Source organism: Nestor notabilis, unplaced genomic scaffold, assembly GCF_000696875.1.
Source record: "Nestor notabilis isolate BGI_N333 unplaced genomic scaffold, ASM69687v1 scaffold6167, whole genome shotgun sequence".
Lineage (NCBI taxonomy): Eukaryota > Metazoa > Chordata > Aves > Psittaciformes > Psittacidae > Nestor > Nestor notabilis.
In genome coordinates, this window is record NW_009937744.1 from 28,311 (window position 1) to 49,166 (window position 20,856).

A 20,856-nucleotide genomic window follows, 5' to 3' on the forward strand; every position below is an offset into this window, starting at 1 on the left:
CACAAAACCTGAACTTTCAGTTTATTCTCATTATACCCAAATCTCAGTTCTGACAGCTGCACCATGTGTTTATACCAGCAGAAAGCAGTAGCCCTTTAAATAAATCAGAAGACAAACCTTTCACTACTCTATGTACAGAAAAAAATGGTATCTTAAAACTGTAAGATGGATTAAAGCCAAAATCTCTATTTTGATTTTTTTAGCACCTTTAATTGGGTAATCACTTTTGTGGCTAACCCCAGCTGGCAACCTCAGGGCCCAGACAGTCCCCTGGCCACTGTTCCCCCAGTTCATAATACTGAGCATGATGTCATATGGTATGGGATATCCCTTTGGCTGGTTTGGGTCAGCTGTCCTGGCTGTGTACCTCCAGGCTTTTTGGGCTCCTCCAGACTTCTGACTGGTAGGGCATAAGCTGAAAAGTCCATGACTTAGTATACTAAGGCTGCTTAGCAATAACTGAAAACATCAGTGTGTTATCAACACTGCTCTCATAAAAATGCAAAACAGCTACTAGGATGAAAATTAACCCTATCCCAGCCAAAACCAGGTCAGTCATTCACATATACAGCTTTCTATTTATGTGACTGACTACTGCCCTAAAAGTAGGCAACATACAAATAACTGCCTTTAAAACCAAGATAGACATTATGAAAAATGGTTTACAAACTTGGTGAAAATGGTCTAAAATGAGCATATGGGGTTTGTTCTACGTTAAGTACCCTTTTTTAAAAACAAACAAACAAACAAACATTTTTCACTCACACATTTGACTAACAAAGTTTGTTAAGATTCCATCTTCACATCCATCTTCTTTTCTTGTTGCACAAATCCAGAAAGCTTGCTTGCAATACAAGTTATTCTCATTTCTAAAGAAATGAAAGTATAGTTCAGAAAGGCCTCTTAGAGAGGAAGTTTTCCCTTCCCCTAAACCTAAAGTGCTGCAATGAATTGCTGAAGTAGGGAACTCTCACATACAAGTTATGTTCTCATCAACCTGATCAATTTTTTATAAAACATAGACATGGATCACATGTTCCTTTCTGAAACAGATCTTACCTTTCCAGACACAGCAATGACTCAAGTGCATCATTTCAGCAGTAGAAGAACAGAGTATAGGTTTTACTTCTTGGGGTAAAATTTTATCCTGTCAATATATATGAAGCACCAACAGGTAACAGAATTTGTTTCATATAGGGTTTCAAAAAAAATTCTCTAAATATAGCATGCTTTCATCACATAAGCCTACAAATCAAAGGACCTCACAGTTCAACAAAGTAAGCCTATGGGCAAAAGTAAGCGAAACATATCTTTTACTGGTTTTAAACTTCTTCCAAATAATCAAAGTTATTTTGCTTGGTTTTCCTTGTATTTCTTCTCAGAGTCTTTTAGGAAAAAAGTGGAAGTTTTCTAAATGAATTTATATACACTATATACTTAACAGTGTTTCAGCAACTCAATTGGCCTGTTACTATTACCAAAATTATTTGCCTATTCATAGTTCACATACAAGCAGCAGTAAGAAGCAGGACACTATGTGAGCTCCCTTCTCCAGACATTCCCTTTGGCTCATGGAAGAAAGCTCAAGCATCTTCCATTACAACGCTGTTATCCACAAGAATCTTCAATACATGTTTTTTCATATATTGAATTACCTGGCATGGTCAATTAAAAAGAACTGCTTTACTGACTTAAATTTAACATACTCTAGAAAAGTACTACTTTATATCCAAGAGCTTTAACTCCCCAAACAATAGGGTGCTTTCTTTCTAACCCAAGTTTAGAACACCTATACACAAAGTAACAAGGCTGATTACCTCTAATACATATCCTAATCATCTTATCTAGCAATAAAATACCACAGAAGAAAGTTTGCCAAAATAAAAATGGGAATATTTATTATCTTTTCTACTAAAGCAATGCAGAATTTTTGAGATTATACATTGGTCTTTGCAATGTTTCTACAGGTAAATTCATACTTTTCAACTTTGTAAAAAAATTAGACACATACTTCAAAAAAACAAAAGACACAGGGTATGTCACTGAACAATTGGATAGTATTATAATTGTTAGTAGGGATGAGCAAAGAAAGCTCATGCTTACACAACTCTGGCATTTGCATCATTATCATATACTCCAGTGGGACGAAATGGGTACATTTTCATTGCATATTTTCAGGTCTACTTCCCAAGCTTTCAGAAATCAGACAGATTGTTAAATACTGAATTTGACCAAGAGAACCTAAACATTATTTAGCGGTACTACATGCACAAGATGCAGTGGAAGGAACAAAATTAGACCCGTGCATACAGTACGAGACAAACTGTTACAATTGTCAAACGTGCGCTGGACAAAATTCAAAGTTTATGAAAAGTTTTATTTGTTGTCATGAAAATAGTTTCAGAAGCACATAATTGTATGTATATTTCAAAGTTATCTTCACTTGGCCTCCTGAACTTTCTTGGCATTCTGTTTTTCTTTTGCCTAGAAAATAAAGGGAGATGATATTAAACTCTAACAAGACAAAGACCTTTTGGAGCTTTGAATGGCTACTGCTTACATTTTTGAACATTCAACTAAATATGCTGAAGGAAGAGACATTTTAAATGTAAATTTAGACCCTTCAGATACATCCTACTATTAGGTTCATATATAAAGCCTTTAAAAATACACATTGGTTTAAATATAATAGTAAGAAAGAAACTCTAATATTAGTTAACTTCCACAGAGGAAAAACAGAGATGGAGAAAGCTCTATTTTTAAAACAGAATTTAACCTTCATTTTTATACCTCCATATTAATTTCATTCAACATTGAAATAACTCTTCCTAATGAAAACATTTTGTGTTACAAGAAAACACTACATTCAGAAATACTGATTATCACAGATTAAATTAAAATAACCAAGATGTTAGTTTTCTAGATCTTATAAAAGAGCAGAATGGAAAAAAACCCCAAGGTATCTGTGAACAGATTCTCACGTTACTTGTATCAATAGATAGTTCAAACTGACAAGGAATGAGCATTTTCTTCCTTATCAATTTAGTGATTAAAGATTAGATAAGAAGAGGGGACAATTCAGATGCAATCATTTGTTCATTCTGAATCAGACTGCTACTTGTTACCACTTATTATTGAACAGAACTAGATCTAAGTCAGTGATTCAGAATTAAGATCTGTTATCACCAGCCACTCAGGTCTGCTGGAAATTTACTTGTAAAAGCAGTTTGCTGGTGTTATAACTAATTCATATTAACATGAAACCAGATTAAAACTTCACAAACGACCCAAAGAAGGAAAAGATTAAAAAAAAAATCCAAAAGTTACAGCCTTATAAACTACTAAGTATGGCTTACAAATATACTTTCCTAAGTAAATTCAGCTAAAGAAGGTACTCATTAAGTAATATTTAGTTCTTCTTTCATTATAATAATATAGAGATCCTTTTTCAATCTGAGTTCAAAGTCAGGGATACTGTCTATGGCACATGAGTAGATATGCAAGCAAACACTGATTTTATTACATTTCAAGTACTTGACTAGCCATACACTTAAATAATCTTGCCAATGTGATTTAATAAACAAGCCTAATACAAACCTTAATAGTAAACCAATGTTAATAGCTAGACACCTTAAGAAGGGGAAAACAACAAGCCAGATAATCATTATAAGAACAGAGAAAATGACGATTACGAATTTCAGGCTACCTAAACTACTAGAACCTCTGTGCAAAGGTTGCCATCTAGTGTCGACAGGTAGATAAATCAACAAAACTGAGTATTGACAGTCCAAGTAGGGAAGAAAGAGATCAAGCTTTGCATACATGTCTGTGTATGTATAGATTTAAATAATCTTCAGTTCAAAAAGGAATACCAGGATAGTATGGGGAACTCTACCACATACTAACTGGAGATACACATCACAATTTTAATAGGACCTAGTAAACTAGCAATGAATCTGAATGTAGTAGTTTAAATAAACCAACCCATGCCATTTATGCTTCCAAGATATTTGGCTGCATTTTTAATCTTAAGTAGATGGTATGAAGAATTATAGTAATATTCTGTTTCTTGACAGTTAGCTAGGAAATACTCACTTTTTCTACTAATGGTATTAACTGTTGGTGCTCTGCTAATGTCTTTAGTAATTCCATGATGAAAGGCAGGTAGTTATGTTTTCTTCTAATATTTTCAATCTAAAAATAGATTACAAGCATTAATTGGATTATTTTGTGGCTAAATGGGAACTTTTCCCTTCCCTGTCATTGCCCGATTCCCCCATACAACCCCCCACTCCCCACCCTGGAATTCTTTCTTAAATTTCAACCAGCTAAAAATAAAACCAAAGCAATAAAGTTCTGAGCACACAGTGATAAAGTATATGCCAGATTAATTTACTGCTTAAGGCATAAATTCTCCTTACAGTCTTTCACCATACTAGCCAAAACAATGATTAAGAAGGTTATATGGTTTAGTCATTGCTATAAGACTGACAAGTACTGTTACCTAAACTATACACTTTTTTCCGCTCAACTTAAAACTGCAGTTTGACCCAGGTATTTTTAGTCCCCTGCATAGCTGTGGCCTCAGCCTAGGCAGAAGACTTTAACATTTCTGTAATGCAAAAGCATAACTAATTTTGTTATACTAAACACTTTGCAGCTTTTACAGTGATTAAATCCTTCAGAAAAGTGGGAAATTGCTTTTTCAGCTGAGAGGAAAGACCACCACAGACCCCATGTAGATACCCTAACATTAAAAAAAGTGGTCTTCTAATCAGTTTCCACAATAGTTCCACATACTATTAGGAACACTGCTTTACAGACAAGATAACACCACCACTTTGCAAGTTAACATACGTACTTTGGAAATACATTTGAAATTATCATTGCAGCTACTGAAGTCATGGTCTGTACCTTCCATGAACTAGCGAAAACACTTCTTTCATTTTTAGTGGGGCGGGGGGGAGGGAAACCAAACCAAGAAACAAAAAACCCACATCAACCCAAGATCTAATGAAAACATTTATCTTTTGATATGTACAACTTTTATTTTAAAACTCATTTTCAATCTAGCCAGTTTCTATACCCACCTGTGGTAACCAAGAACCTTTCCAGTACTGCATTTTCATTAATACCAGGCCATTTCAAAAAATGATAGGTTTTCAGTGCACACACATGAAATATATATTTGGGGAAATACAGAACATGCCAATTGTGTCTTTACTGCTTCCCACAGAGGAAAAGACAGCAGGTAAACTGTAACAAAAGAACAATTCCTAGGACAGTTCCTCCACTAAAAGTTATGCAAGTACCTATCTGTCAGATTAGGAGAGATATGTGCAAACACAGAATGTATCTATGCATTAAGTTCACAGACTTTTCCAATTAGTCTTCATTATCACCTGATGTACCAACATTCTTCACTACTGACAGTAAGAGCTGGAAGAGCTTATATGAATGCTCTGTAGAAGAGTTACAACTAACATGTCAAAATCCTTCTAATATCAAACAAAAAAAATCCTACTTAGTAAGAGACCACTGTTACACATATAGTAGTGCAATTAGCAACTCCAGCAAGAAAAGGCTGATCAGCCTTCTGGGGCGCACACACCAATTTCTTTGTAGGTTCTAGTGAATTCTAGAACTCGCTGTGCTTAAAAAGTATTTCAAAGTGAGAAAGATACAAAGAAGTGGAAAAAAAAGGAGCTACAGAGACCATTACAAAATTACCTGTAAGCCTTATGCTAAAAAGAAGCAAACTGGAAATTACGCTGTAAATTCAGGAATGCAATGTGAATTTACACAGCATTGTCTCTCTAGTTCCCACCCAATTCCTTCAGATTAATCACAACACCCTCCCATAGATATAAAAACCACCTTCTTCTTACAACTTTCCCAATAATTTCATCAGAAAAGCAAATACTACATACCTTATATCTTTTTAATTTTTGGTTCTCTTCTTCAATTAACATCTGGTATTTTGCAACTTCTGATTGTATAGAACTTAACATATTACTACTTTGATCTGTATCCATAGGCTCCTCCTTCCACAAAACAGAAAAACGTTAAATGGATGACATTTCAGCAATTTTTAAGATTTTTTTAATTAAATTAAGTCTTAAAAGTATTTCTATTCACATAAAGATTAGAAACATTCAAGGAATTTTCACAGTTAGTTATAAGCAGATTAGCTCAGGAACTAGGAAAAGAATAGTTCCATTACTGTGGCAAGTTAGTCAAGACAGAGAGCCACAATGACATGGTCATACTGTACTAAGAGCTCAAATTAGCTCACTCAGAACTAACCAGAGCAGCATCAGTGCATCCACAAAGCACTGCTCTGTGTTGTTTTTTTTCCCTCATGCTGTGCTTTTATTAGTGATACTTTATTTGGAACAAGGAAAGAAGGAGGTGAATAATAAAGTGAGGACACAGAACTATTATGAGAACTACTCCAATAACTTAAAATACCATGGCCTACCTCAGCAAGTTGCTGCTGTAATTCTGCAATCCTCTGCTCATATATCATCTTTCTGTCAGATACAATAGCCATCAAGTTAAATCTTATCTCACCTTCACTGTATCTAAATGAGGAACAAAAAAGCAAAACAAAAAAAAAAACCCACTTTCAAAATCAGTCATTAACACAACCACTCAAAAACCTCCTCCATGATTTCATTATAAGGGAATGCATTTTGTAGGGGGAAAAAATGTAAATGGATCTATTAAGTTGTGCTACAGATCTAATCTTGCCACAAAATAAAATCAGACCTCAGATGAACACTATCCAGTACTATCATAATAACCTCTTCTTCCAAGATACTTCTAATTCTTGTCTGTAGTCATAAAAAATAAATATTAAGACTGTGCAAAACAGAAAACAAAACACAGAATCATAGAATTGTAGGCCTGGAAAACTTGATATAGTTGACAATAAAACTTGCACAAGCCTGCTGCACGCAGTAGTTTTTACTTTCTCATTACTATTACTTCTTAGGAAGTGTTGGAGACTTCTTCATACAACATAAACAGTAAATTCAACAATTAGATTAGCAGGCCCTTCAGAATTTAAATTCTCCAAATCTGATTTGGTAGTAACATTTTGCTTATAAAAAAGTCTTCAAGTAATAGACTTCGAAAATTATCTTCTAAAAATGGCATAAAATCAACTTTATTTCCAACACATTTGGGGTCAGAACTGAGCAGTAGGAAAACTTCTACAGTACACTTTCCTATCTTAAATTTCTAAAACAAACCACATACCTAAGGAAAACTTGTTCTCTGTAAATACCAGCTGTATGGATATAGTTATTACCCGGTGTTTTTAAATAAAAGCACATACCCAAACTTGGCTTGCACTAGCAAAGACCCATAGCTGTCTAACAGGATCAATAATCTTGCTCTTCCTTTTTCACAGTAGGATCTCTCTTTACTATACAGATACATACTTTGATTAATCATACAGAAATACAGCATATTTGACATTTAGCTATCATCACATTTAGCTCATATCGGGCTATAGGGCCTGAAGTCACACAGTGGTGCACAGATGAAAACAATGCATAAACATCATTCCTTATAATTTCAGTTGAAAGCCTTTAATTGAAGGAAATTAAGAATAAGGAATTTTTAAAAACATATAAGGTGGTATATTTTTAAAAGCATCATGACCATTTACTTTTGTATACGTTTCTCTATGACAGGCCGTACGGCACTTATCCAGTCATCTTGATTGCATGCACCTAGGAAAAAAAAAAGAAAAAAAACACAAAGGAAAAAAGTAATCCTCTTTGCAAAATTAAATGCAAATTCAAATCTTGTATAATTGAGTTTTATTTAGCAACTTGAGTATGTAACAAGTTTTTCCTTGGCAACTGCAGTCTCAAATTACTTGAGTGATTGCTTAGGAGGTGGAAGACCTTTTTTTAATAGCAATATTTAGATAATATATTGGCCAAAGCAATGGAGCAAAACTAAATTTTAAGGGCTTAAGCACCTAACATTTATTTTGTTGATAACAAGAAATACCGGGAGGGGGGAAGTATATTACGTAAGATTTTTATGACACAAATTAGTTGGTATGACAACATACAAGTAGACAGCAAAACAAACATGAATAGTTACAGGTCTTGCACTTAAGACAAAATTAAGAGTTAATACTGTGTAGATGCCATGCAATGGTACAAAGTCAGACACAGAAAAGCGTAAGAGGATATATAATAGATACCTTGATTTTAAGATAAATGAGAGAATAACTGAAGGTGATTTCATAAGCTGGTAATGCCTCTAACAATTTCAAGACCTTACAGCAAAGTAAGAGACTCATGATCTTGTGACCATAAAAGTTATATTACTACTGGTAGTCTGCAGACTGTATAGGTATAGTCTCTCTAACCAGACTAAAGATGAGATTTAGAAGCAAGATATTGCTCAGCCTAAAAATAAAAGCAATGGTCAAGAAAATTGGGGAAACACTCTGGAAATGGAGTGTGGAATACACTGAGATTGTATCAGACTCAAAAGTGCAAACACAGGATAAGCAATGTAGAACTTTTCAAGATCCAAGATGACACATGGAGCAAGTTAAGAAAGATTACAAGATGTAAAACACAAGCAAGTCTTAGAGAAAATAAAACTACACTAAAAGTGGCTATTGTTTTTTAAACCATTGGGCAAATATTTGCTATCTAAGAAGAATGAGGGCACTGTATGAACACCAGCCACATAATGTGTAAGAAGTATATGGAGTCAACTCTATACATGCTCCCACAGAAGAAATTAACAATAAAATAAATGGATAGTTTATAATCACCCTGGGGCGGGGGGGGGTAAGCCCTGAAAACATGACATAGGAATTGTCTTGGGTGACAATACCACAAAAAGGAAGATGTGGGGAAAAATATTAGCAAAAGGAATCGCACACTATGGGTAAGGAAAGGCATACATAGTCTTACCAGGTTTTGCTAGAGACAGCTCAGAACAACATATTTCCTCAGGTAAGGAGAACAAACATTCATGATAGATGGGTTATGTAAACCTCTCTTTTGCAACAAAACTATTAAGGTATTAGAAGCCCGCTGGAATGCATGGCCTATTCAATTGACTACTGAATGAACAGAGAGATAATCAGAAACATGGAAGCAGCAGCATGAAAATTGCATTTTCATACCGACAAAAATAAATCAATATAAATGACTGCAAAGAAGTACAAGCCTGAATGGCACATTAAGAAAATTTTAAAGATATGCTTTATTTTAATAAAGAACTTGGTTTGATCCTGGAACATACCACCAATTTGGTGCTATAAGCTATTGTTAAAATGAAGGATGTTCAGAAAAATTATGAAATATTACCTAGATCAATTGGGCCTTCCCTTAAGCCGTCTAGTTCATACAGTCTTCCATTAACAGGAACATAGCTTACAAAGTGAAATGCATCTTCTTCTTTTGCTGAAGACTTTGCATCAAATTCAAACATCTGTTGCCTGCAAAGAAAAATTTTAAATATCTGAGATGAAAAAGAATTTGCTCTAATTTTGCCTAGATTTAAAACATATGTTACCTGGCAAAACTGTTGTGAACTTGTCGAATCACTTCTGAGTTGCTTAGTGCCAAACCTTTCATCTGAAAGTAAGTAACAAAATTAAATTGTAAGACAACATAATACAACATTGTAATACTTGAAATACAGAAAATAGTAAGCACTTACCGCTGCATCAAAACTTTGTGAAAATTCTTTAAATTCTGACAAAGTCTCTCCTAGATGGATATCTTGATGAGCACAATTCAAAAGCACACTTACTATGGCTTGAGTAGCACAAGCATTATTAATTACCTAGGAAAAAAGCATGGAGAATTTGTTCAGTATTGGTGATAAAATTTTTTTTATCACTTTAAGCTGGGCAACATTTTTCATTACAAACACACGTTTTCTATGCTAATTCACATTAGAGTTTCAATCCAAAACAGGCAGCATATCTAGTCTGACAAGCCACAAAAAAGCCTTTGCTGCAGGAGACTAATACAATCAATGCTGGATGGCTGTCATATACCATTCATATCTAAACCAGTATTTCACACCTCTACTTAGAAACTCTGTCATTCTACTGTCTCACCACCTCCATAAAGCAATTAATAAAGGACACGGAAGAAATAAAGGAGCTCTCTGATCTCAGTGGAAAAACAAATAAAGTTCTATTCAAAGCAAGCTGCCCAAACAACGTTGCTTTATCTACAGTCTTAAAAAAAAGTCAACTCTCCCCAAAAGAATGTCCTTCAAATAATCAGAATTCCTACCATAAGTAGGAGCACAAAAAATAAAAAATTGGGGAGAATAAACATAGAAGCTAGAATTTTTATAAAAACCTTGTGTTGGACAAAAAATTTCAAATATACTAAGGATAAACTAATGAAATTCAGGTGTTCCAAGACAAAGATTTTTTTTTTTTACAAGAAGGTTTACTGAATAATAAGCCATGAGATTTTAGATTTTTCACATTTCTTAATTTACAACATGCCAATCCTTTTCAAACTCATATTTGAGTTACTAGTTTGTGACACTATTCCTTAGACTTCAGTGTTAAATATCCAATTTTTAGACAACATAAACTCCTTCATTTTACAGCCATGGCTTTAATGTTGCTTAGTAATACCCAAACTAAAATACTGTATTTAAAGACAGAGAAAGACTACAAGGATTATTAAATATAATCTGAGATTTAATTAAATGCACAGTAATCAAATGGTATAAGGCCATAATATAATAATAACTTACTAGCAGTTTTTTCTCAGTGAGCTACAGGCTAGGAAAAAATAATGTATCTTCATACTATGAGACTATTTTGCTATTGAATATGCTACTTAATTGTTAGGACTCGGTGAGAATATGTTGATTTTGTATTGAAAAATGAAAATTCGTTCATGGCCATGAATGTGAAACCACTTCCAACAAGAAAGGAGAGAGAAAGGAGAGGAAAAAACAAAAACAAAACAAAACAAAAAAAAACAACAACAAAAAAAGGCAGAAAGAGAGCAAAGCCAATCTGTTTTATAATCAAACCTGCTCCCTAACACAGGGAAACCTACTGTTGATACTATAAGCCACATCATATATTGTTTTTCTGTACTTCAAGGTGTTTTCAGTTCAGGTTTTATGTCTGTATAGTGCAGATAAGGAAATAATAAAGCATTTCTTAATTTAAGAAAAATACAATCTAATTGACTTGAAAGATAATCGAGGCAACCAACTACACACAGAGAACAGGTTACAGCAACTGAAACAGACTGCATGTACACGAGCTAAAGGCTAGAGTTCACACAATTACAAAATAGAGGACATAGAAAGAAAATGCATCAAGGGCAGTGAGTAATGAACAGCAGAAGAAAATTTAAAAACCCCAGACTACTAGAATGACATAATTAGAGAGAATTAATACTGTAACATAGAAAAATGAACCACAGATTCACAGAATAGTTAGGGTTGGAAAGGACCTTAAGATCATCTAGTTTGAACCCCCCTGCCATGGGCAGGGGCATCACACACTAAACCATGTCACCCAAGACTCCATCCAACCTGGAATGAAAAATGAACCAAGAACTAAAGATTTTCTAAGATATGACTAGAGAAAGGTACCAGGGACAGTTGTAAAAGCAGTACGAGGATGAAAGCAGGAAGATCCTAAGTAGTTCAGAGCAGCCTAACCTGAAGCAGTGGTTACAAACATTGCAATTAAACTGATAGAGAAAAGAGAAAGAAAGTGGTGAACTATTATAACAGTATTATTATAATGAAGGGAGGGTCACTACAGCAAACTGCACTTGTTAAATGATAACCAATACAGGACAACACAGGGGGAGACAGCCCTCAGTGGTAGCTATTTTTACTGAAAAAACAAGATTCAACCATCCGCTGCTCTGGCAGACCCCTAGCCCAATAATGTGTTCCAAAAAAGTGCAAGGAAAGTAAGAGATTTTGTGCCTAGAGGCAAGATCAACACAAACTCTGTTGGACTAGCCAGATAGAGAAGCTTTAAAAAGCAGTAAAAACTGGAGGAAAAATTAAACTTGGGAGGGAATTTGTGGTCTCATCAAGTATTTGCCTTTCAGAATAAAAATATTTTTTATTCCAATTACAGTATGAGGAATATGTTTAAGTATTTAAGGACCAAACTAAACAATCTTGTCTCACTGCTAGAAAACAATATGCAACAGATACAGATCTTAGACCAGTGGCCCCCAGCTGTTAAAATGGAAATACATTATAGAACTACAAACACTCTTCAGAAAGTAAGAGGCAGGAGCTAAGGAAAAAGCAGCAAGAATAGTCCTGTAGCAGAGGAGAAGCAGCAAGTGATGATGATATGCAAAACAAGACAGTGTGTTCCCAGATGTAGATGACAGGAGAGAACTACCAAGATAGAAGAAGGAGGTATCTAGCTAGTAGTTGTTCATGGGGAGGGTGAAGAGCACAGAGAAGGAATTGACTGCTGTACCAAATGTCACATGGGTACTGCATCCTATCAGTGCACACAGCCAGTCCAGTACTGCTATACACATAAGCTAGTAAGTCCTTCAAGAGAAAAATTGGTCAGGATACCTATCTACCTTAATTTCTAATGAATCTCTTACTTATGGTGCCTCAGTACTGGTAGAAAACATCTCCTGCATTTATATAGCATGACAATACATGCAGGTAGTCCGAAATAATTTTGTATTTCGACTTGAGGAAGCTTAAGAGAGATTCTGTATTTGTCCAGAAATCCCAGTATTTGTCTGTTTATTTCTGTCAAGGAAGTCCTACTGAGATATTTGATTGATCAATATTCAGGAATCCAACTTAAAGCAGATATCCATATTTGAAAGATTTAGTAATATTTGAAAGTAATATATATACACACACACACACACATATATCAGAGAAAGCCACCATATCACCAAGCAAAGCTTAGCTTAAAGCAAACAAAGGAACCACCTGAACAGGCTACTCTGGCAGACTCTGAATAAGATGCGTAACTTCATAAGCACGCACCTTTCCCTAAGGATCCAATCCAAGTTTCTGGAACAGCTTAAGGCTGAATCACTTTAAGTTCTTGACTCACATGCTCTACCTGATGGATTACACATTGTTTTTCAAAAAGCTGCCGACAGCCCTGTGCTGCATTTGGTAGTATAACCAGCAGATCTCTGGGGTTCACTTACAAAGCATGCCAATATTACAAACCAATTGGCTTTACAAAGCTCAATGTGAAAAATTCAGTATCAAGACAAAGTTTCAAAACTTACTCTTGTTTAAAACCCCTACCTAAATTTATTCATTTTTAGTCCTTTGGAATAAAGATATAATCTTTGTATAGTTACATTCAGTCACTGACAATCTCTTCCTTTGATTAGACATGTTGAAAGCTCATTTTAGTTCTTTTAAAGTACCTGTTATCCCAGGTTTTGGCTTTAACACAGATACCTGGTCTATCTTAATATTATCAAACCTGAAAATGTCCAAAATTTTGAGTTTGCAATTAAATGAAGTATTGGAAATGTTTAAAAAATACATGTAATATGCTTTCATAAGTGTCACAAACATAACTAAAGACCGAGATTTTATTACTATCAGTATCCCTGAGAAAATCCTCCGTTTGAAGGTATATAGATTTTATTACCAATAAAGAAGTTAATGCTTTATTATCACAATTGTAATGGTCTATCATCACAATGCAGCATAAACAAAATACATGGTACAAAACAAAGGCATGACACCAATACTTCAATAATAAAACCTGAGGAGGTTATTAAACTAAAAAAGTTAGTACTTAAGTGTGCAACAATGGCATTTTTTTTGTCCAGAGACACTTCTGCTTCTGCAGTGATCAGCACAGAATACAGCTATTCAAAACAGCGCTGAAGACAGCTGAATACATTGAGTGGTACAATTGTGTAGCCACTGTGTGTAAAAATAACAGCCAGGCCTTACTCAAGCAACACAGAAATCAGGAAATTCAGAGTTAAGGCTGAAATTGTATCCTTAACTCACCTCATTGTGCCTAGGTATCCTAGCTCAAAGGGTATGTAAGACCATCCAGAGTTCTGTGGCCTCAAATAGAGGACCAAATCATACCTAGGCATAACAGGGAGGCCAAATTTAACATGAGTGCACATAAAAAAAATAAAAATCCTTTAATATGCATGCATATTAGACTTTAAAATTCAACCCCCCAACATACTTGTGATCTAACTTTGAACAAGATCTAGCTGTCATTTGGAATTCAACTACAACATCCTTATGAAAGTGGACATGAGCAAAGTGTGAGCATGCACCAAGTTCTTAGCAAAACTGTGTTTCCTAATGCAATTTTGAAGATTTTTGCTAGACACAGTTTAAGAGCTGTAGCCTTTTACATGTAACTGAAGTTCCCCCAGAATTAAACAATTTTTAAGATGAAGCATTTAATTAAAATTGAACAGGAGCAGAACTAGGCTGCAATAGCATCGCTTATTTGCCATACTGAATTTTTGTTACATATTAACAGCTACTTAGTTTTGCTCATACACAGTTCAGAATGACACTCTAGAACTTCTCTGCAATAAATTGGGCTGTACCAAATCTCTTTAAATGGTAAATTTCAAAGAAGAAAATGTATGGGAAAGCCAAAGACTTGAGATTTTTAAGGCTCCAGTGTCACAACAGTTCTGAAGATACAGATCAACAGACCAATAATCTTATGTATCATAAAGACAATAATCTTAAGTATCATAAAAATTTTCTTAATGTGTCTTCCTTTGTGCAGCTGGGTTACTTAGAAGAATTCACAGACTGTGGTTTCAGGAAACACAATAACCTCAGTACTACTCTAAAGAAACTCCTGTTCTCTCTCACTTACCTTTTACCGCTTTGGCCTGTACAGACTCACTGAACAAACACATCTCAATGTGACAGGAGACCAGCCCAGAAAATGTGCACAGAGGATCTATAGAAAACTGATGATCTGCACGGGCTCATGGAAGTTAAATAGCTGAGCCATTGCAAGAGAGGAACAGAACCATGAAGTCAAAAGGAGACAGGGTGGGAGGACCAAGATATACTGCTTTCACCACCAGATTCACTATTCACCTGAGAAAACACTGTTAGTCCTCAAAACACAGCTCACCAAGCTGGATCTCTAAGTAAAGCTAACTTCCTCCAAAATGAAAGTCACCAGAGCTAAACTGGTATTACAAATCCCCCCAAAATATCAAAACCAGTTTCTTTTGTCTTTTGACTTTTAATTTTCATTTCTCTGACAATTTCACTAGTTGTTCAGTCACAATACCTCAATCCAGGCAAAACTGAAGTGACATGAAACACAAGCATATATATGTCTACAAGAAATGTTTTGACTTTGCTAAGCCACTGCACTTGACTAACAGACAGTAATAAAACATGAGAAAGATATCCTACTATTAAACTCTTCCAAGTTACTTTTGAAACATATATTCCACGCCATCAAGTGGCATAACTGGGTACTACTATTTTAAAATAGCAAACACTTCCAGAAATTGCTTTTCTATGCTGAAATTAATGAATTCTTAATCACTCCAGCACACCCTCCTTAAAGGCAGCAGGTGAAGGAGGGCAAAGATTAGAAAGTTCCTACACCTCTGTAAAGAGGTTTCAGGCTTAAGAAAATGGTAAAAGGTGAATGCTTCAAAGAAAGCTACAACATAAAACAGACTTTTAATGATTAGACTTTAATATTCTGTTTTTGTTAGCAAGTCTAACATTATCCAAAATTTCTGATGTACATTATGTAGTCCCAACTTGAAGCTTAACAAAGGTCCTCTTTGATACTTGCTTTTAAACACGGTGTCATACTTTAAAACATGAAGTGGAAGAGGAGAAAGGAAAAACAAAACAGTAGTGGAGCAAGCAGGCAATTGTTTGAAACTTTTCAGCACCCACAAAAACAGCAATTCTGGGACAACTTCATCTACTCACAGGAAACAAGAAAGGCAAAATGTTGAATGAGGGTAAATCTGCCTTTACCTTCACAAAACCTCCCTAAATTCACATCAGTCATTTCTTCTGCCACATAACTACCCTTTGAGTATCAAGGATTCTCCCTGAGGTTCTTTGCACCAAGGCTATTCCTCAGCCACAGACTACTGATCACTAGCAGTATGTTTGATTAGATAGAAATCACAACCTAAACCAGTGTCTATCAGACCTATTACCTATAAAGACATTTAGCAAACTATTGCTGATCATTGTATCATTAGAACGGTGGACACTGCTTGGCAGGACCCAAAAGTTGCAGCAGAACGAAGAAAACTGAATTAAAAAAGATCAAGGAATAAAGTCACCCACAATAGCATGAAACAGGTGACTGTAAAAGAAGCAAATTAAAGATTATTATCTGCACAACAGAAGCACATGCATAGAATAGCCAGGTGAGCTATAGATCCACCTAATGTTTCCATTCCTTTCCATATTTCATAGAATCATAGAATGGTTTGGGTTGGAAAGGACCTTAAAATCATCTAGTTCCAAACCCCCTGCCATGGGCAGGGACACCTCACATTAAACCATGTCGCCCAAGGCTCTATCCAGCCTGGCCTTGAACACCACCAGTGATGGAGAATTCACAACATCCTTGGGCAACCTATGGCAGTGCCTCACCACCCTCACTGTAAAGAACTCCTTCCTTATACCTAACCTAAACTTCCCTTGTTTAAGTTTGAACCCGTCCTCCCTTGTCCTACCGCTACAGCCCTAATGAAGAGTCCCTTCCCAGCATCGTTATAGGCCCCCTTCAGATACCGGAAGGCTGCTATGAGGTCTCCATGCAGCCTTCTCTTCTCCAGGCTGAACAGCCTATTGGGAGACTTCTTTATATCCTAAAATTTACATGCAGAACACTTTTGCATTTGTGGAAAAATACAAAACAAACCCAACAACAAAACAAAACAACAAAAAAAAACCACACGCACACAAAAAAAACACACCGCCACAAAAAAAAACCCAAAACAAAACCAACTCCCCTCCCCCAAATACCTCAAAATTCAATCCAACCTGGCCTATCAGCCTATGTATTAGTCTTCATAGAAAGCCTAATCATTTGCCCTTTCACCTGAATGCTTTGTAATTAAGACATGTAGGGTTACGCTTCTTGTTTGGACTGTTTGAGAAGCAGGTCTTGAAAAAGAGCTAAAAAAATTAACAAATACTCCTGCTGTCAATTCTGGTTACTTTCTCATGCTTTTCTTGCTTGCAAACAATATGCACATCAGCCTGTCAAAGCCAACAGAAAATTTCATACCACTTCGTATTTAATAAAACCAACGCAATTATATTATCAAAACCAACTTTTCCTGTAATTTTTAATTTAGACTCACCTTTCCAACTTAAATACTGAAAGCTTCCATACCAAATGGCCTGCAGACTCTTAAAGGAAAGTATTATCCTACAGTTATACTGCCCTGGCTGCAGAGCATTTGAGAAACACAACAAATGAAAACTGGACCAAAATAAACATTTCCTTCTAGAATTTGTTGAAAGTGGTTTCAAAAAAATAAAAAAATTTACTCATTCTGCTGAGAACATTTACTAAGTAATTTTTACCGCACATAGCAGTTTTTTACTCTTACAGGAGCCAGCTGACAAATAAGAGCTTTACTCTTCCATATCTGATGATATTTTTGTCTGACTTTACTGATCAATCTGATTTGCTTTGTTAATCATCTTTTAATACACAGTCCCTACTTCCACAGAATTTATTAAAATTATTTCACCTTGCAAATTGATTTTTGTATACATATTAACAAAGCCATTATTTTTTGGTATTAAGAGCTGTATTTCAAGACATTCTTTTTGGTATTAAGAGCTGTATCTCATGACATATTTAAGAAAAATACTGAACCTGCCATACCTGTTTAGCAAAAAATATAGTATCCAGTCTGGAATCCTGAACAACAGAACCTGCTGGTTCTTCTCCAGGCTGCCACTTGAAGAGGAAAATCAGCCCATGTACTGGCCTGAAAAAGAAAAAGGGGGAGGGGGGAAAATCACATGTATTGATGAAAAATCTCTACTATATTGATGAAAAGTCTTCTATAATTTAACTGAATGCTGGTACACTAATTCTGTTATTTCCTGCTAAACATAGGGAACTCACACTGAAATTTTCAGATGTGGTCTTTCAGTTAGGTAGAATGCATGTCAAGCTTCTGTCCATATGTGCTAAACAATCGCAATGTTAATTAGATTTCATCAGTAATTTAAGTCTGGACCAGTTTTCCTGGTTACTGTAATTATTTCAGTTGCACAACACTTACCTGAATTTGATAATGACAAATAGCCATCAAAACATTTGTCAATCATACACAAGAACTAGAACTAAAATTTTGGTAATCCTTTTAGGCATAAATGAAATACTCAAAGAGGAGCTCTTGTGAAACTTCATGCTTTGAGTTCTCCCTCTGAGAAGAGAAATCCAGTGTTACTTTTAACTAAAATTGTCTTCCTTTTCAGACTGCATGTCTTGCACAGTAAACAGCTTTTACATGTTGCACTGTATTTTAGCTACTTCCATAAAACAAAAATGTATTAGTAAAAGAAACAGCTCTTACAAAGTCTGCAACTACATTAAAGCAAAAACTTACTCATCATATCAACCTGCATTTAAGGTCATCGCCACAACGATGCCACAAAACGTTTATCTACAGAAGGTAAACATACTAGTGCACTGCAGAAGAAACTTTTCCTAAGCACTGACCAGCAGACTGAAATGTCTTTTTGAACAGTGGATCCACTGAGGGAATTTGAAAAACTCTATGTGTTACTATATTCTTTAACTCTTAGTGTTTAAATACTGTGTAAAATACACGCGCATGGGAAGGAAGCTGGCCATCACTCAAGACTAGGAAGATAGACATCAGACAGTACAAGCAAGAAAAGCTATTACTTTATGAACAGATCAGGTAATGTTCTGATGAAGTATCACATGAAGTACATGGTGCAGGCAGCAAATAAACCACTTCTCAAAGAACATTTCTGCCATTGAGGTGTCACTGGTGAAATATCTTGCCAGACAAAAACTCTGAAACTGTGTTTTCTGTACTAACTGCTACATCTTCTGAACTATTAATTATACAAGCATAGTATTTTCACACATTATGGTTTGGGCTTGATTACATTTTCCTCTTAAAATCTTGTACATGGAAATGGATAACACTTAATGAATCAGAGGCAAAATGGTAAAAGAATATTGCCTGATGAGGCCAGAACTGTTCCATATGGTATCAGTCATTGTCAGTTACAAAACTATTTGCCTTCATATACATATGGAAGTGGTTCTGCAGGAAAAACAAGTTTGAAAAGTACGTGTGTACAGTGAATTAATTTAGCTAAGGCAACAGATGCAATATGTCATGTAAGGAAGAGAGAGATAAAACAAGAAGTTGGTCAAAGAACTTGTGGAGTAACACAATGCAGGCCAATGACAAAATCATTAGAAGTCTATTTTCACATTCTAGCTGCTACTACCATCTCTTTCCAAAACCAAAAAAACTAGATAAAGAACCAAGACATTAATAAACAATAATTTAATTCCCAAGTATTCAATTAAAACTAAATCCTGGTGAACCCCTGTGGAAACTGAAGAGAAAACAAATGAACACCCACAAAAAAAAAAAAAAAAAAAAAAAAAAAAAGCACCACCAACCCCCCCTCCAAGTTTAATATACATTCTTTCAGTGACTTCAGACAAACAAACAAAACCTACACAGATTAAAAAAGTGCCTTACTTCAATTTTTCAAAGTTCTCTGGTTCCAAACTCCATATTTCTTCAACTTGTGCTCCTCTACAACCTGGAAGAAGGAATGATACAGGTTCCTTCAACAACCCCATTGAAAGGGACACAGACAGTAAAGACAGACACTTGGAAGAAACATAGTAACATTTACAATTTGTCTGTGCAAGTTACAGAAAAGTCTCTTTACAGGCTTTGATGCATCCTCATCAGAAAACCAAACAAGACAGATGAATAGAAATTATTTCAGGAATTTCTCCTGTGTATGGCGATCTTTACATCTTTATAAACACAGCTGCTTCTGGAAAAGAAGTAGAGGAGATGAATGTATCTTTGGTCACCTCATGTCCTTTGCTCAACCGAAAATTATACTGTTTTTAAAGACACTGTCAGCTAGTCCAAAGCAGAACTTAAGAAAAAAAAATCTGTCTGCAGAAAAAGACCCATAGTAGTAGACTGCAAATACTGTAAAGAATACACTCAGGCAAGATGTTTACGTAAGAGCCCCAAAAGTTCAAATACTTAGCATGCTGAAGATTAAACTATTAGTTAAATACAAATGCAAAAGGAGAAGTATGCCTGGGCTTCACTTGTGAGAAGCAGACATGACAGACATTACAAATCAATGTAACCTAGCATAAAATCATTTTGCTTCTTTAGCCAAAATCCCGTGTAGGCTTATTTGTTGTTATAATCACGGTATTCCCAAAGATGTTAAATGCAATTCAACACGAAATTTAGTATTCTCAAACCCAAAGAAGGCCCTTTCAAGTTACCCAGCCTACTGCCAAGCACCACAGCTCAGCTCGGTCACACAGAACCCTTCCCTGTAACGTCTTCCCTCCTTGAGGCCCTACAACAGAGTCGGCGGTCACTCGACCCAAAAACGTATCCAGCCCTTTCCAGACGCTCGTATTCCGACCTACGGGGCATTTACTTATATCAAGCTCCCCGTGAGAAGTGTGCATACGGACTCCGCTGCACAGCCCGTCCCGCTACTGGCCACCCACCGCCCCGAAACCGGGACCACCGGCGCCGCGGAAGAGCCCTCACAGCCCCCTCCGCCGAGAGAGGCCGG

The 20,856-nt window shown here is 35.7% G+C and overlaps 1 protein-coding gene across 1 annotated transcript; it reads right to left on the bottom strand.

Moving 5' to 3' along the window:
- Nucleotides 1-1,871: 1,871 nt before the first annotated feature.
- UCHL5 (ubiquitin carboxyl-terminal hydrolase L5) lies at nt 1,872-20,746 on the bottom strand. Its single transcript, XM_010018980.1, has 11 exons — nt 20,555-20,746; nt 19,773-19,906; nt 17,897-18,002; nt 9,709-9,834; nt 9,562-9,623; nt 9,354-9,484; nt 7,679-7,742; nt 6,482-6,584; nt 5,931-6,044; nt 4,096-4,194; nt 1,872-2,484 (listed from the first exon to the last, which is right to left on the bottom strand). The coding sequence occupies exons 1-11, from the start codon at nt 20,744-20,746 to the stop codon at nt 2,440-2,442; spliced, it is 1,176 nt and encodes a 391-aa protein (XP_010017282.1). The 3' UTR covers nt 1,872-2,439.
- Between the last annotated feature and the right edge of the window lie 110 nt (nt 20,747-20,856).

Bases quoted from the DNA above. Each gene is read 5' to 3' on its own strand.
- UCHL5 (XM_010018980.1), bottom strand. From the start codon at position 20,746: ATGCACACTTCTCACGGGGAGCTTGATATAAGTAAATGCCCCGTAGGT. The intron at 19,907-20,554 runs GTAACTTGAAAG...GTTTCTTCCAAG, and splicing joins GGTGCTTGGCAGTAGGCTGG to TGTCTGTCTTTACTGTCTGT. The intron at 2,485-4,095 runs GTGAGTATTTCC...TTTATTTTCTAG, and splicing joins TAATACCATTAGTAGAAAAA to GCAAAAGAAAAACAGAATGC.